This window comes from Drosophila nasuta, chromosome X (assembly GCF_023558535.2).
Source record: "Drosophila nasuta strain 15112-1781.00 chromosome X, ASM2355853v1, whole genome shotgun sequence".
NCBI lineage: Eukaryota > Metazoa > Arthropoda > Insecta > Diptera > Drosophilidae > Drosophila > Drosophila nasuta.
Genome location: NC_083459.1, coordinates 29,219,270 through 29,237,687, shown reverse-complemented (window position 1 = coordinate 29,237,687; position 18,418 = coordinate 29,219,270). Strand labels below are relative to the sequence as shown.

General features: G+C 40.4%; 1 protein-coding gene across 1 annotated transcript; it reads left to right on the top strand.

Moving 5' to 3' along the window:
- The first annotated feature begins 1,584 nt into the window (after window positions 1–1,584).
- On the top strand, window positions 1,585–15,538 carry LOC132796447 (mucin-19). The gene is made up of 6 exons (XM_060807621.1): window positions 1,585–1,820; window positions 2,532–2,695; window positions 10,260–11,824; window positions 12,628–12,780; window positions 12,841–13,617; window positions 14,436–15,538. Exons 2-6 carry the CDS (start codon window positions 2,682–2,684, stop codon window positions 14,651–14,653), a joined length of 2,727 nt encoding a protein of 908 aa, XP_060663604.1. The 5' UTR covers window positions 1,585–1,820; window positions 2,532–2,681; the 3' UTR covers window positions 14,654–15,538.
- The last annotated feature ends 2,880 nt before the right edge of the window (window positions 15,539–18,418 follow it).

Here is an 18,418-nt window from a genome sequence, read left to right as displayed (position 1 = left end):
CAGTATGTTATTTTGGTATATTTTATATATGTTAAAATATTAGCACACCAAATATTGCCTTTGGTATATTTTAGTATTTTTGCAGTATGTTATTTTGGTATATTTTATAAATAAAACCGCATTGTTTCCTTTAATTGAAAATGGATAACATGTAAGTCACAGTCGAATACACTCGACATGTTTGCTTAAGAATTTGGTTGGTTCATTTGTATTTCAGTTGATTCTCATCTCTAACTAAATTCGAGAACCACTTTGCAAATGGTTCAAAAGCTAGGTGCAAATCTAGGTGCAATACGTTGTGGCATTTCTCTGCAAAAAAAAAAAAAAAATCGAAAGTCATTTATGAGCGCAGCACAATCTCGATTAAGATTCCCGTTTATTGGTGCATTTCGCAGTCATGAGACCAAACAGACACACAAAGACAAATTTAAAGCAAAGAGTGGAGAGTAAAAAAAAAACGTGTGGCATAAATGATAAAATTGCATAAATAGGCAAATGAACAACGGTTAATCAATAAGCTAAAAAAGATTGAATAATAATATTTACAATAACAACAGCAACAACAACAACTGTTGGTTGGTCAACTTGATCAGGTTGGTCCAGACAGTGAGAGAGAGAGAGAGAGAGAGAGAGAGAGAGAGAGAGAGAGAGAGAGAGAGAGAGAGAGAGAAGGGGAGAAGCCGGCCGGAGTAGCGACAAAATCTTTGGCATAATTTACATGGCGATGATCTGCGATCGTCGTTGATTGCTGCCCGGATTCGACTTCGGCTTCAGCTTCAGCATCAACTTTAGCTTCGGCAATCGAGTTGCCCTGCTAATTGCAAGCAAAGCAAAGCAAAGCAAAGCGTAGCGAAGCCAACGCGTCGTATGTGTAATGCGGTTAATCAACGATGATAATGATCATGCTGATGATGATGATGATCATGATGTTGCTGCTGCTGCTGTTGGCGAAGGCGACAAACGGCCTTGAGGCCAGCAGCAGCAGCAACCAGTTTGGTTTGTGCTTACGAAATACCAAAGAAAGAGCAAGCAAGAAGAGACAGACTGAGAGAGAGAGGGAGAGGTAGAGAGGGGGAAAGAGAGATCGTTGGTAGAGTAGAGCAGTGATCGCTGATCGCAGAGAATCCCCCGAAATGCAAGTGAATGTCGCTGCTGGGTTTTACCCCCCCAACAGCAGCAACAACAACAGCAGCAGCAACCAGAGCAACCAAAGCTGAGCTGAGCAACTATTAAGTGCTGCAACTTTGGCGCTGACTGAACTTCCTAGTAAGTCGCAGCGCCATTGAAAAAACACGACTGCGTTTCAGAAAGTATAACACCAACAGCAACCACAGCAACAGCAGCAGCAACCACAGCAGCAGGTGTGAATGATTTAGTGTTAACATGGCCATAACCAAAAGCCAACAACAGCGCGCTCCTGCTGAACGCGCCATCTCGCTCTAACAGTTATGTTGCCGCTCAGCCGGCGTCGACGTCGGCGTCAACGCTGGCAGCGACTGTGACTGCGACTGCAAACGGCAACGGCAACAGCAACGGTTTTCGATGGTTGTTGCGTTCATCATTTTGCCATTTCACGTTCAGCTGGCAGCGAAATCGAAAGTGATTGCTCCGACCGAAAAAGCTGCGCCAAGATCACAAGCAACAAAATATACTAAATATATCCCGAATAAAAAAAAAAACAAAGTAAAATATATATAAGATACAAAATTGAAAACTAAACGAAATTATATAAATCATATTAAAACAAAGTAATAAATATTGAATATTGAAAAAAAAGGCGAAGCGATCGAGCGATCGACGACGACGACGACAATTTCATGGTATAAGAAGCAGCAACAGTTGTGCGTGTGTCTCTCTGTGTGTGTGTATGTGTGTGTACTTGTATGCGTGTGTGTGTGTATTGGCCGCATATAAAGGCAGCCGCTTCAAGTGCCGCGACTTCATTTTACATGCAACGCGAACAAACAAAAAACTCAAAAAACAAACTTGAACAAAATTTCCGCGATAAAAAAAAACAGAAAAATATATAAAAAAAATTGTTTTCAAACTAAATTCCATTTTCAATTTTTGTATTCAATTTTTTTTTTCATTGGGTAATTTTTTCAAAATTTCTAACACACACACACATACAAACACATCGACTCACACATAGAAGCACAGCCACATGCAAATGTTTTATATTTTTTTTTGTTCATTGGTTGGGGGGAGGCTGAAGTTGATTTTTGGAGATTTTTAATTGATTTTGTGTCGAAAAAAACTTCAAAGTGAAAAGTGAAAGTGCAACAACAACAACAACAACACACACACAATATTGTGAATATAACAAAACAAGCAAATTATAACAAGAGCACAACGAAATACACATACAAAAAAAAAAACAAGTAAACAAAATCAAAAACAAATCGAATCGAATCGAATCGCGTTCGCGTTCGCAAAATAATCGATAAATGCGAAATTAATCAATAAAGAAATCCAGCAATTTTACTTACATTTTTTTTCTCATTTTTTTTAATGTTTTTATTTTTCAATAGTTGAACATTTGACTTTCAAAAGTGCAAATTCAAATAAAACCAACAAACAACAAATAACGAAAACAACTTGAGCTGCTGCAGGAGCAAAAACAACAACAACGACAACAACTACAAAACCAACATCAACAAACAATCACACAAATAGCTAAAATGCTGCTCAAAATGTGAGTATTAAATATTACATTTCAATTACCTAAAACGTTGACACAAAAAGTGGGAAAGAGGACAGATCTAAATTAAAAAGTTTGCCACACAAAATCAACCACAAAAATTCGAGAACATACACTTTAATTAAGCCATAACGCATCAGTTGTCAGCGAGAGAGAGATTGGTATTTGTATACCCAGTATCCAAAGGGTATTTTAACAGACAGAATGAGGTATCTCCGACCCTATAAGGCATATTCTTGATTAGCATAAACAGCCGACGAGACGATAAAGTCGTGTTCGTCTGTCTGTCTGTCTGTCTGTCCGTCCGTATTAACATCTAGATCTCAGAGACTATAAGAGATAGAGCTATAATTTTTTTCGACAGCATTTGTTATGTTTGCACGCAGATCAAGTTTGTTTCAAATTTTTGCCACGCCCACTTCCGCCCCCTCAAATCAAAAAAATAGAATAACAAGTGTAATTTTAAAGTTAGAGCTAGGTATATACAATAATTACTCTAGTATTTATGATTCCTGAAAATTTGGTTACGATCAGATAAAAATTGTGGAAGTTATTAAAGAAATACTTTTGTATGGGCAAAAACGCCTACTTACTAGGGGTCTGAGTTGCTTTGGCTGACAATCTGGCACATTGTGCCGTCTATGGTATATTTTGAATGGTGTTCTATATCGATATACCAAACATACCATTTGGTATATTTTTAGTATTTTTTAGTATTTTCGGTATATTTTGAAAATGATACCGCAATATTTTGCCTTTATTAAAAATGGGTAGCGGGTATCTCACCGTTGAGCACACTCGAGTGTAACTTTCTTACTTGTTATACTTGCGATGTTTAAGAAATGCGTTTGTATGAGAAACTACTATTCTTAGTTGCTTTGGCTGACAATCTGGTATATTTTGGTAGTCTATATAGAATGAAAATAGTACTAATCAATATACCAAATAAAGCCTTCGGTATATGTATGTATTTGGCATATCTTAAGAATAATACCGCAAAATCCACAAAGCTCAGCATTTGATACCAGAAATGTTTGTAAGATCTGTTTAAAAAGGATTTAATAAAAATGTCTAAAGAATTGATTGTCTTAAATTGCAGTTAAATCGGTCAAATCAGAAATATGCTAAAGTAAAGATGAGAAAATTATAGACAAGAAAATAGCATCTTGAAATATAATTTAAGATAATTATTGCTATTAAATTATATTCTTTGAAGTGCAACAAGTTTGCTATCGATGAACATTTCAAAAAGATGTAAATAGTAGTTGAGTATTCGTAGTTTGTTCACTCATTTTTATGCAACAAATAAAGTCCTAAATTAATTGTTTTAAGCCTGCTTTACTTTCAATTTATATTTAAGAATAACAATTCTTAATTTGTCTTCAGCTGAGCATTAAGTTTCCCAAATTTGTTTCGAGTAGCAAATTTCTTGCACTTCGTTTGCTTTTTCGTTTCTTCGTTTTAATTTGTGATAAACAGTTTTTGCTTGTGGTATTTATTCATTTTAATATTTCTGTTGTGGAGTATTGATTTAGTTGCGCTTGTCGCATTTGATGCGCTTATCCACTGCCCAACAAGAAAAGTGCCTCGAGCACATTGCGTATACGCAGCGTGTGCGTCTGGGCAATTGGCCAATTTTACGGTTAACTGCATTCTGGATGCCAGCTTTGCAGCTTTGGCCTCAAGTTGCAACAGCAGCGAGCACCTTTTGACATTAGCCACACACACACACACCGAGAAGTTGTTGTTGCTGTTGTTAACTTGGCCAACTTGTTGGTCAGTGATTACCCATAAACATACTCTCGGGCACAACAATGTTGTTGCTGTTGCTGTTGCTTGAGGCAATAATCCCTGAGTAAAAGGATGCAAGTCTTCTCTTCTTCCTCCCCTCGCTCCTCTTCACCCTCTTGTCTGTTGGTTTACAATGTGAGCCAGCTGCAGCAGGCACATAAAAATGCGATGCTGCAGCTTTTTATGACAGACCAAAGCTGCGCAGCCTCGAGAGCAGTGAAAACACACAGCACATGAATTTGGCATGCAGATTGTGTTGGCCTTGGTCAACAAGTTTGCTTTGCTTGGGCATTAAAAACGGTGAAACAGACAGACGGACGGACAGACGGACAGACGGGCAGTCAATCAGTTGTGGTCAGTCAATCAGTCAGTCAGTTAGTGAGTTAGTCAGTTGTTTAGTCAACTAGTTGGCCAATAAATAAATATGACAGCCTTTTGACTGCTTTTTAAACGGTTATGCAAAAGGCCAAATGCAAAGGCCAAAAATTCCCAAAAAGCCAGCTACTAATTGGCTTTGGCTTCGGCTTCAGCTTCAGCTTCAGCTTCGGTTTCTCTTGTTGCGGCTGCTGCTGCGTGTTTGAAAGGTCAACGCGAGGCAAAGCGTTGGGCTCGAAGATGGGGAGTCAAAAACCTTTTTGCAACGCATCCAACAACAATGCAATGCAAAAAAAAAAATGATAAATAAAAAAACGTATTTTACATTTGAGCAACATTGTTGCTGGTGTTTGTCTGTGAGTCTGTTGTCTGCTGCTTGTTGCTGCTTCACTGCTCCCAACGACGTCAATGGCCTCCAGCTAAGACACACACACACACACACAAACACACCTAACATACACACACGTGAAGTGAGACAACGACGCCGCATCTAATGGCCAAAAAGCGTCAAAACGCATGCGCGGCTGCCACGCTTCATTTTTGGCTTTTAGCTTTTTTTTTGGCATTTTTTTTTTGTATTTTAATTTGTGGCCAACAAATGAATTGCCGAATGAAAAATACAAATCGCATGCATGCCACACCCAACACACACACACACACACAGACACTCACACACAGACACTCATACATACACTCTCCCCCACAATCAAAGCGAAGCTATAAGAAAAACGTCGCCCAGTTGCCAAGTGGCCTTTCCAATGTGAGATCGCCAGCCAAACAGACAGCACAATGGGAGGGCAGCAGCAACAACAACAGTACCAACAACAACAACAACAGCAGCAGCTGGCAATGCGAGTCATTCGTTCATTCACTCGCTCTCTCGCTCACTCGCTTACTCACTCAGTCAGTCAGTCAGTCAGTCTAACGTTACATGCTCAAAAGTACTCGCAATACTTGGCGCACTCACCCCCAAATGCTCAGTCCCGTTACTTACTCCTACTCTAACGGTTAATCAGTCATTCACATTCACAACACACTTGCCGCTGTTGTTGTTGCTGTTGTTGTTGTCGTTTGCTTTGCTCTCTGACATTGTGTCACCGTGGTGCACAATCAATTGAACACGCCTTGAAAATAGAATGTCACATTAAATGCAACGCAACGCAAAGAAAATTAACTCGAAGAGGAAGTAAAAGTGTGTGTGCCTAGAATATTGTCAAGTGAATGTCCGAGGGGTGTGACTGTAAAAGCTGTGATAGAAAGGTTGACTGAGAGTTCAATGTAACTCTCTAGAGAACAACTTTTCAAAGGTGCAAGCTAAAGCCGGTTACATTTCTAAAGAATTCTAATTACAACATGCGAGTCATGTTAATGAACAGATTTCTGTTGGGACTCGAGTGTGTTAAAATAATATTGATATAAAATGTCAATCTAAGTAATTGTTGTTATTTTTAAAACAGTTACTATAATTTATTCGTTCCATTTAAAAAGTAATGTCAAACCAAGTATTTCTTTAATAAAATAATATCAAATAACAAAAATGATTTGTTGTTCTTCGTTCGATTTAAAAATTAAAACCTTTTATAATATAAACGACTAATAACAATACAAGGTTATGTTTTTTTTAAAGCACACACTATTTAATAAGCAATGTAAATGTCTCTCGCCTATTTTTCAAATGAAATATGATTCTTATATTAAAGTTAAAAGACTTTTCTCATATTAATCGCAATCGTCTCAACTATTTGTAAATAAAAATATCAAACTTACCAAACAGATTCGATAATTGACAGTTGTTCCTGGAATAAAAAAGGAAATAAAAGGGAATTTAATGTCAAAACTATGTTAAATGCAAATATTTGTCTAATAAGCTTGACATATTTCAAAACTTTTAAAACTGCAACTGCGAGCCAAAGCAAATAGTGAAAAATGTGCAGATAAACAGATAGTAAAACAAGCACACCAAAAAATGAAGTAAAATTTTAAGGAGTGACAGTTACGATGGCATAGTCATCAAATTATCTACCACAATCAATCATTTGGGTAAGTTGCACTCTTCCCGTCGAGCGACACAACGAACGATAAATCATGACAACAATTATTCGCCATGTGGGCGTATTAATGGCTTTTCCTCAATTTTTTCGTGCCATTTTTGGCATATGCCAGCCCACTGTGCCAGCACGCCAATATTGCACATTGTTCGCTGTTGCTCAGTGCGGATCTCTTGCATTGTGTTCGGTATATTGTGTCAGTGTGTGTGTGTGTATGTGTGTGGCGATGTGCGCATTGTCACCTCATGCATAACATGTCCAAGAAGTCGGACAGCTGACTCGAAAACCACAAGCACACCACTGCTTACCTACCTCACCCTCTCTCCCTTTCCCCCTCCCTTGACTTGGGCTTGATGTTACCTCAGACAACACAATTAGAGCTAAAGCGAATGCCTTACTATATCGACGAGTTATAGACATGCCAAATGCCCTGTTCTTCTTTAGTCTTTTTCTATTTTTCTTCTGAAAACTTCTACAGAGAAAGGTCATTTAATAGTTAATTTTGATGATTTAAATTACTGAAAGCTCTTAGTAGATTTTAAACATTTTAATTTCCTTTAAGAGTCGTAGAGTATTTAACATTTATCGACTTGAATTTTATGCATTTAGGAACTGAAAGGTCACTTACTAGTTACATTTGAATACTGTAATTTACTAGAAGTTCTTTATAGACTTTAAGCACTTCAAAAGTTGTTTAAAATTCTTTTAATATTTAACATTTATGGACTTGAATTTTATGGTTTGGAAATGTTCAAAACTTGTTGAAGATTCCTCAATTTACAGGCAATTTGTTAATTGGAAAATTAATTACATTTGATTATTACAGAGTTTTTATTGATGTATTAAAACTCTATATTATGTAGTTGTATTCAGCTGCTAATTTCTAAAGGGTTTGTTGTATCGAACTATCGCTAGTGTGCCCAGATGAGACTATTAGATGTACATGTATCCAATAACTTCCTTAATATACATATATATTATTCTGTTTTTATTGCATTTCAAAGTGGATTTCATTAAAAATGTATTAATTTTTTTATGCACCTCTTTAACTGGCTTTATCACATTTATGTACATTGGATCTTATAGCATTATCAGAATTTGAATATTGGCTGAATAACTAAGTAATTTGACCTTTAACTAGCAGCACTTCACTTTAATTAGCTAAGCTCACCAAATACTCTGAAGAATTGTGGATTTTATGAAAATCTCTATAACACTCTATTGGAATTTATGAATTACAGCAAAACTACAATTTCGTTTGTATTGCGTTCATCACATCCCATCGACATTCGCTTAACAGTTGCTGGGTATTTGCGAAAATAAAAAAGAATTGCTCCTCTGCTGGCAATTTGCACGATGTGTAGACATAATTATAACTTTTCTTGGAGCCATTGTTTCTTGGGCCATTTGGGCTGTCAGTTGTTACTGTTGTTGCTGTTGTTGTTGCTGTTGCTAGTGTTAGTGTTGTTGTAGCTGTAGCTTTAGCTGTTGCTGTTGCAATTAAAATAAGTTGAAGTTGTCTACCTTTACAACGAGCTGTTGTCGAAACTTGTTCGCCATACAGAAAAGAGAGAGAAAAAAAAAGCGAATGGGGCTGCAAAACGATGCCAACTGCACATAATTCAAAATGTTAAAAGTTATCGTCAAGAGCGCCAACATATGGATTGGGAAGCAAAGAGAGACAGAGAGAGACAGGAGAGTGAGGAGGGAGGGAATTTCGAGGCGACCCGCGACCCCGCTCTAGAGTCTTGTCTTTAAGATATCGAACACACAGTCGTAGTAACATTTGCCGGCTCGGGAGTTGAACCTCGAGACTGAGGCTGGGCTCTGTTGAAATGGCCAACGAAATCGAAATCGAAATTGAAATCGAATTCGAAATGGGTTAACACCTTTTGTTCGAAAACCGGTTCGATACGTTAACGTTAACATTAACATGAACGTTAACAACATCGACTACTACGCGCATTATATGCACATATCTGTCTACTATACTATATATGTATCGTATATGTATATTCCTTGTCTCAAGTTTCCCGACATCGACTTCAGCTGGACGGTGGACAGTGGTCAATATTTTATTTGATTTTATTTCTTATTTACTCTCTGTCTTTCTGTCTCTGCTTTTCATTTTGTGGTTTGCCTTGAGCCATCGTTGGCAACTCGCTGCTTTCCCCCTCTCAACATCCAACACTCTCCCTCCCATCCTCACTCCCTTGCTACAATCATCATCGACAACTATTTGGTTGCATCGCAATGCGGATTTGCAAAGCCCAATGAACTATTGCTGCAATTGCACGACATGACGATCGCATGCACAATCTCTTCATCTACATAAAAGACCAAAGAGATTGGAGTAATGAAATTGTGAAAGGTTTTTGTTGTTGTTGTTGTTGATGCTGCATCTGCACAAGCAGCATATCGACATCACTCCAATCACTCTGCGTTACGGCGTCCAAACATGATTGATCATTAGGCAGCGATCAGCACGCGATGATCTATGCCTAAAGCCAAATCAATCATCCCCTCCTTAGCTTAGCTCCACTTCAAACCAGATAAGCACAATCATTATTATTTTCGGGCGTAATTTGATCAAATGATTTAATTATACCCAATCAGTGTTCAATTTGGGGGAACGCAATGGGAGACTAGGTCATGATCATAGTGAACCGAGACTCTAGCAGCCAGACAGTTTGAATAGACACGCCGTAGACATTGACTAGACACCAAAACCAAACCAAACCAAACCAAAGCAAACAGCAACGAAACTGATTTGAAATGCAGATAGAGAAAGACTTGATTTTTAATACAATATACACTTTAGCACTTTTATTTTCGGAGAGCTTAATGCTTGATTGGCTTCATTGTATTAATAGCAGCATTAGGAGAGTGGGTCAAGTTCATTCCTAGCTGATTAACAAACTGGCAGCAGATGCATCTTTATTCAATTTGATTGCAATACATAAAGCTAATCAGGGTCAAGCTCTGATGTAAGAGTTTCCAGTGAGGAATGCCAGTCAAAGGTGTTTTAAGTCTTTAAGACTTCGGCTCTAAGAGTATGGAAATGATGAAGAGAAAGAACCGAATTGAAGTCTGCTTCAATTGAGAAGGAATCACAAAAAAATCATTTACTTACTCATTCCCAAAAGAACTTGCTTAATAATACAAGATTTCAATAAGTCTAGCACTCCTCTTGATGCTTATAAAAATCTTTCTAGTTACCCGATTTACCCCTTCAAGGCTCTTAGGTCAAAAACGTTACCCTGACCGAATAATGAAAATTCCCTTGAAGTTGCTTAACATAATCAATTATACTAATTGAACACTGTCCTTTTCCTTCTTTGCAGTTGTCTATTAGGCTGTCTGGCCATGCTGGTGGCCAGCGAGGAGCTCGCCACGGTGCCATTGGAGAAGCAACTGTCCGATCCGCTGGTGAAGCGCGAAGAGTTCGAGACAGCGCACAAGGTGCCAGGAGCGAGCTCGCAGGGCGACGAAGGTTTCCACACATCGCACAAGATCAGCATTCGTTCGGCGGATGGCGGTGATTACTCCATGAATTTGCTGGCCACAAAGGAGCGCCCCGAACTGAATCCCGTGCTCAGTGCGCTCATCAACGAGGATGTGATGAAGAGCATCGAGGCGAAGCGTGCCATCGAGGAGGAGGAACTCGCCGAGGTGCGTCGTGAAATCGAGGAGGCTGCCCAAGCTGAGTTGGCTCTCAAGTCGAGCACCGATCAGCCAGCCCTGCCGTTGACCACACCACAGCCAACGGCGGCCAAGAAGATCGACAATCTGGACGATGACATGCTGGTCGATCCACACGATGAGTTTGTCAATCAGAACTTTGCGCTCGACGGCGCCGGCAGCGAGAACAACAAGAAGTCACGCATCGAGATCAAAAAGGGACCCAACGGCCAGGACTACGAGTACGAGTATGTCTACTACTACGAGGACGAAGAGGATGCCAATACCGACAGCAAGGCGAAGCCAGCTGTGGCCGCTCCCGCTGCCGTTGAAGCCCCCGCCGATCTGGACACACGTGGCAAGACTCGCTACTCGAACATCGATCGCAGCACAGCGGCCACGCCCAGTGAGAACAGTTTGCAGAGCGGCAAGGCCAAGGGACGTGCGGCCAGCAACAGTGTGGATGCCTCCGAGGACATTGAGGCCGAGCGTCTGCCGTTGAACACTCGTTTCCCCAGCCGCGGCAAGAACATTGATGTGCAACCGACACCGGCGCTGGACTCGCTGGAAACGGCCGCGGAGCGTAAGAAGATCAGTGTCAAGCGTCCCAGCCTCGAATTGGTCGACAGCGAAACCTTCAATACCGATGAGAAACAGCAGAAGGGCTCACGCAACGGCGACAAGGAGCTGAAACCGGTGATTGCCGTCGAACAGGAGGCAGCTGCCGCAGCAGCAGCCGCCGCAGCAGCCAAGGCAAAGGAGCGTGACAGCGAGAGCGAGAGCGACAGCGAGATCACCGCCAAGTTGGATGATGAGACGGAACAGACAACGCCATCGATGGAGAAGGCTGCCCTCGATCTGTATGCCATACTGACCAACGAGAATCTCAACATGGAGGAGACAACCGCTGCCGATGGCATCGATGAGACCACCCTCAGTCCCGATACCGCCAGCACCGATGCCGACGATGCCACCACAGTGCCCGAGGAGCTGTCGTCGACAACGACAACCACAACCACAACGACCACAACCACCACCACAACGACAACAGAGGCACCGACCACAACCACAACCACAACAACAGCGGCACCTTCGCTCTTTGGCGGCCGACGATCGGGTCTCAATGGTCTCGCTGGACGCAATCGCTTCAAGTTGCGCGAGGGCGGCTCCACAAGCACCACAACAACCACTGAGTCGACGCCCACAGAACCCACCAAGACTGGCAGAAGTAAGTGTAGCAGAAAGTCCCTAAACTCAAGGAGGGATAAACTTCGAAATTGGGTATTTAGCTTTAGATTTTTCTGGATGGGTTGCGCACATGAACCTAAATTAGACTGTATAACATACTGAGGATACTTTATTAACCCTGATAATTCCATAAAGTGAAAGTTCCTTAGTCCTCTTTAAATAGATTTACACATGAACCTCAATCACACTTTCTAAAATACTAAGGATACACTCTTAATCCTGATGATCCCCCAAGGTGAAGGTCCCTTACTCCTTTTTGTTTATATACCCCAGGGTGTTTTTATACTGCAACCTGAGTGCAGAAGTCCTAAAAGTTTCATGAAGAGTCTTTATTTTACGCGGTTACTCAATTCCTAAGAGGTTGCCCCGGGGTGTTTAGTATAGTTTTTGAACCCTGAAGAGTTTTTCCATAGCGTTTATTCAAGACGTTTTACCAAGACAGTTCAGAAATTGTAAAAGTTTCATGGAGAGTCTGTATTTTAGGCATTTGAAGGATCTTACCCAAACAGTTCCTGCCTAATCTGCAACACTCATTATTCTCCCAATACTGCTTCAGGCTTTTTTACCATTATGAGAGTTTTTCCATAGCGTTTATTCAAGACGTTTTACCAAGACAGTTCAGAAATTCTTAAAGTTTCATGGAGAATCTGTATTTTGGGCATTTGAAGGATCTTATTCAAACAGTTCCTGGCTAATCTGCAACACTTATTATTCTCCCAATACTGCTTCAGGGTTTTTTACCATTATGAGACTGCTTGTTCACCTAGATTCTCTCTTCCGCAGATCGTTTCTCGCGTCCCTCAATTGGCGGTCGCTCCCGTCCCGGTGCACGCACCACCGCCAGCCCTGAACCCGCAGCCGAAGCTGCTGTTGAGGAAGAAGCTGCGCCCGTCAAGGAAGTGAAGCCCGTGAGCTCCGGTTTTGCACGTGGCAGACGTAAGTAACTGAGTTTCCGTATGTTAAAGACATCTACTAAATTCTCGCCTCAATTTACAGCACGCAACCGCTTCAACCTGCGCGGCACAAGCACATCAACCACCGAGAAACCCGCCGGTTCCGCCGATGAGGAGAGCTCCGATAGCGCAGCCAGCTCTGGAGATGCCGCACCCAGCACCACAGCACGCAGCACACTGCGCAGTCGTCCCGGACTGAATCTGCGTGGACGCAGTCGCATCACCACCACCAAGGCGCCAGCTGCCGACAGCGGTGCTCCTGCCGAGGAGGGTAGCCAGGGTGAGGAGGCGGCAGCCAAGACATCAGGAGCCGCGCCAGCTGCTACTGCTGAGTCTGTGCGTCCGTCACGCTTCAATCTGCATCGTGCCGGTGGCAATCGATTGCTGCCACGTGGCAAACTGGGACGCGCTGGCGCCAGCACCGAGGCACCGAAGGACGCGGCTGAGGATTCGGCAGCGGATAGCAGCCATCACAATGATGTGAAGGGCAACGAGGCGGAGGCCGGCGAGACCGGTGAGAAGACTGAGGAAGGCGATGCCGCTGCCGGCAGCGCTGCCAACCATGCCGGACCCGTGTCCGGTCTCAATCGCCTCAAGAACCGTCCGCGCCTCAATGCGTTGCACAAGACTGATGCGGCCAAGTCGAAATCGGCTGCCGCAGCCACAGTAGCGGGCGGTGCCGCACCAGCTGCTGCTTCCGCCTCGCCAGCGTCGTCGTCGTCGCCGTCGTCAGCGGCGGTAGCGCCCCGCAAAATCAATCCGCTGCTAGCCAAGCGTCGCCTGCATCTCGGCGGCGCTGCAGCGGCTACCTCGACCACAGGTAGGTTGCTCGTCACGAATGCCTTGGGATATTCTTCTGACTAACTAAATCCCAAAAACTCCGCTAGACTATTCAGAGCATTCTTATTGCATCATTATTTTAAGATGACCCGCTCAATCTACCTCCTAGAGACACCCTTGAGCTTCTCCTGAAATACTTCCCAACTAAGTACGAGGAATTGCTCAGCAGATTATTTCCTAATGCTTTTCCCGAGATGTCAAGCTCCTTTCAAGTTCTTTTCAAATTCGTTCACATCATTATGTCGAAATGATTCTCGCAATTTGTATCCGAAGTATTTTATCTACCTCTTCTGAGGATCTTCCGAACAAAGTACGAGGAGTTGCTCAGCACTTTATTCCCTAGTGCTTTTCCCTAGAAACACTCCGGAATCTTCCTGAAATGCTTCCCAACTAAGTACGAGAAATTGCTCAGTAGATTATTTCCTAGTGCTTTTCCCGAGATGTCAAGCTCTTTTTAAATTCAGTTCTACCCTGAGTAATCTAATCAGATAATTATTTCAAGATGATTCTCTCAATATACATGTATGTTACAACTGAAATATTCGCTCTACGTGCTAAGAGCAGCCCTCCTGAGCTCCTCCTGAAATACTTCCAAACTAAGTACCAGGAGTTGCTCAGCTCCTAATTTCTTTTTAAGCTTTCTTTCAGCTATATTCTTATCTTTTTGAGCTCCGTTCAAGTTCATATCGGAACTTTTCTCCCAAGTGATCTTCACAGTCTTGTATCATAAGTTTAACCAACTACTCTTCTTTACTCTACTTTACTCGAATCTACTAAACTCTTGTGTATATTTTACAGAAGCACCCGCTGAGGAGGAGCACGCAGATGGTTCCGCTGAGCAGACAGCAGCCAAGGATAATGCTGGCGCTGCGGCAAACTCTGAGGAGTCCGGCGAGGCCAAGGAGCAGGAGACAACTGAGCCCGCCGAGGCCACCACAAAGCAGCAGGCACGCGGCTTGGGTCTGCTTGGACAGCGTCGTCGTTTGCCCCTGCGAAAGCCCGGCACCATACTGTAAACCGGCTAACCGGTTCATCCGCTGACCCGTTAACCCGTTAGTCCGTTAACAGAAAAAGCAACAGCAACAGCAGCAGCAGCAGCAGCCCGTTTTCTTCCGTCCACATCCACTTCCAGCGTGACACTTTCAACGAATGATGCGGAAATGAAGCTGTAGCGGAAGTGCAGTTGCACCTCCCGCTCCGCCCTTCTTCTTCTTCTTCTACCCCACAATCTCTAAACCCCAATCCTTGCCCACAGCCAACCGCCGCTGCCCTCTCGCTCTCTCTTTTCTATTTCAACTACCTTTCGACTTTTTTTGGCGCTTTCTTTGACTTCCAATTCCAATTCCAATTTCTTGTGCTGCTACACTCCTAATTTGAGTGGCGCCCTCTGTGGGCGCACTCGGCCAGCGATAAATATCTTCTGTAATATGTTGCTTCCTTTTCTTTCTTTTCCCCATTAACAACTCTTTCTCTCTCTCTCTCTCTTTTGTCTGTTTTCGTTCTTAAAACGCGATTAGCTTTTTACACATACAATAATTAAAATATTGAAATATATTATTTAAGTTGTCTCCCACTTTGTGAACAAAAAAAAGTCACCAAAATGAAGAAAAACTAAACGATGGAAAAAACTAAAAAAAAACGCAAAAAACGCAGCCACTTGTAGACCGTTAAGATTATAAAAAAAAAGAAAAGAAAAGAAAAGAAAAGAAAAGAAAAGAAAAGAAAAAAGAATTCCATTTATGTTGGGCATGTCAGAGATGATAATATTGAGCTCAAGATCTTGCACGATGTTATGCAAGTTGTTATAATATAATCCCTCTTTCTCTCTCTCTCTCTCCCCCACTTCTTTTTTTTTTGATACACTATAAACAAACGACTTTTAATTATACGTTTTTAAATAAACAACAACAAAAAATAAGTAAAAAGACTATACGAAATATTTCGACAAATGGTTTTTTATTCGACAGCAATTACAGCTCCATTTCAGCATTAATTATGCAATTATAATTGAAATTAGCAATAAGCTGCGATAATGAATCGCTCTTCCCTGCCCTCAGACAGACAATTAAAAAGTGGCAACAACTGAGCGAATGGATAAGCTTGATTGCATTAAAGCATTTGCTTCACTTGTAGTAGATAAAACTACTGACGGAATCCAACAGTATTTTCAAAGAGGGAAAAGGGAATAAATAAAAGCCAGACAGAGTGAACATCAACTGCAACTTCAAATAAATTGTTCAATAAATTGTACTCTTTAGTCAATCTAAAACAATTTGAAATGGATTACCAAAAGTGAATGAGATGCAGCGTAAATCATTTAAAAAAAAAAAAGAAAACAAATTGAACAGCAATTTGATATAGTTAAAGTTGAGTTTTCTTCATACTGAAAATAGCTCTAAGTAGCTCAACACATTTGAAATCTGAACAGCAACAGAGCTTAAGCTATAGTCGATTAACTCAATAGCACACAATAACACAGAAAGAAAAAAACCTGATAAAATTAAGAATAAAATCTTGTATCAAGATTATATGAACCATAGAAAATCAAGCGCGCTAAAATCAAGAAAACAGTCTTAAATCAAGATTTAATAAAAAAGCTTTATTCTTATACCAAGATCAATATTCTAAAAAAAAATTCGCAAAATCGTGAAATTTTGTTTCACGAATGGAAAATTCTCAAATTTGAACCAAGAATGCAAAATTTTATGCCATGATAAAAAGTAGGTTCTAGTTTTAAAGAAAAGGAATCCCAACATTTTAGGAAATATGAACAAAATTCTTGAAACTTTTCATCTTCGCATTTGAGGCATAATCAGTCTTATATGAAGTAAATCCAATCTAGACTTAATATAGAACGTTTGAGCTTGATTTAAGATTTGGCAATCTTAACTCTATTTTAGGAATTTTCCATTCTTGAAACATTCTTTAATTTCAAGATTAGCCAATCTAAATTTTCTGTATATTTTCGATCGTGATTTAAGAATAAACCTTCTTGGCTTAATTTTGAGACACAAACAATATTGATTCATGATTTTTTTTTTTTCTTGATTTTAGCACGTTTTTTTCTTTCTGTGTGAATTTGAGATCTATTCCATCTTGAAAGCAGATTTTTAAATCTCAAGACGATGAACAAAATCTTGCTTTAAGTTTTTTTGGAACCTAAAAATTTTGTTATACATTTTTTGCTTAAATCGAAAGGTTTTAAAATTAAGATTTGCTATATTCTTTTCAATCTCTATTTGTTTCTCTCCGTGTAGCAAAGGCTTAGTTGCAGTCCGATGCAATCTGCAATACTTAAAGCAAAGTAGTCAGCATTAAATCGATTAAAATCAAAATAGTAAAAATATACAGTATCTAGAAAATATTTGCATCATTCTGATGTCTGATGAAAGTGGTCATTTGCCAAAAATGTGCCCCAGTCGAGATGGAAATCAACACGTGCAGCTCAGCAGCTCAGCAGCTCAGCAACTCGGCATTCATTGGCCCTCTGGGTGCGAGTAGCGTAAATGGCGAAGATGGAAGCCTTTGGCCACAACTGAAAGCCAAAGTCCAATTGCCGGCAATTTGCAAATCATAAACAACAGCAAAAAAACTTCCCAAAACGCAGAGAATTTCCCCATATTTGTTTGCACTCAAATGCCGAAGACTTAAACTCACTCAACGATTGTGCGCATAGCTCGGCAAACTTCGAGTGAGAATCGTCGTGAGTCGTTCGAGTCGGTGAGCAAATGTACCGTTATAATGTGCAGCACGTGCACATAGAAAATAGCCCAGCAAAGTTGAAAGGGGGGGTGGAGTGGAGAGTGGAGATGGGAATGCGAATGGGGGGCAATGGACTGGCAAACTGACGTTTTGCTATTGTGACCCAGAGCAGCAGTCAAAAAATAAAAGGCAGCGTCAGCAACAGCAACAGCAGCTGGTGGCTCATTAATTGTCTCGACTCAGTTCCCATTATTTCGACAGTGCGCACAGTGGGACAAAATGTGCAAGCACGTAACTAAAGTAAAGTATTTGAAAAATGATGCAATTTATATGAAGCGAAGTAGAATGTTAGTTAAAATTGTAAAAGTACTACACTAAAAAAATAGGTCTAATCGAGATTTTGGTCTTAGTACTAAAAATGTTGGTCTTAAAAGTGCGTCAAGAACATGAAAATCTTAATGTTAGAACACACATCTTGATTTCTGGAACATTTTATATAAAACCAAAGTTCTTATTAATTAAAGGGAACCTATCTTATAGTTTTAAGACCAGAAAATATAGTTAAAGGATATAAAAGTATTACATTATACATATATTATTGCTTTTATTTTGTTGTTGTTGTATTTATTTGTTGTTAAAGTGGTCTTACTTTTTGAAGCTTTTGCAAGGATTTATGATAACAATGAAAATAAATGAAATACTAAATATATTATAAATAAATTTAGTTTGCCAACTAAATTTCGTTATGGAATAAAAAACTATTGTAAAAATTGTTTCTGGTATATTTTGAACTCTGTGGAACAATATCGGTATACCAAATATTGAATTTGGTATATTTTAGTATTTTTGGTACATTTTAAAATGAATACTTCACTATTCTATGATATACGTTGAGTGTATTAATTTGGTATATTTTTAGGTATTTTTTGCGGTATATTTATTAGGTATTTTTTAAAATTAATATTGCATTGTTTTGCTTTTATTCAAACTGGTTAGAGGGTATCTCACAGTTGAGCACACTCGACTGTAGCTTTCTCACTTGTTTCACAAAATGATTGTGCTATTTTAAGCAAACATAC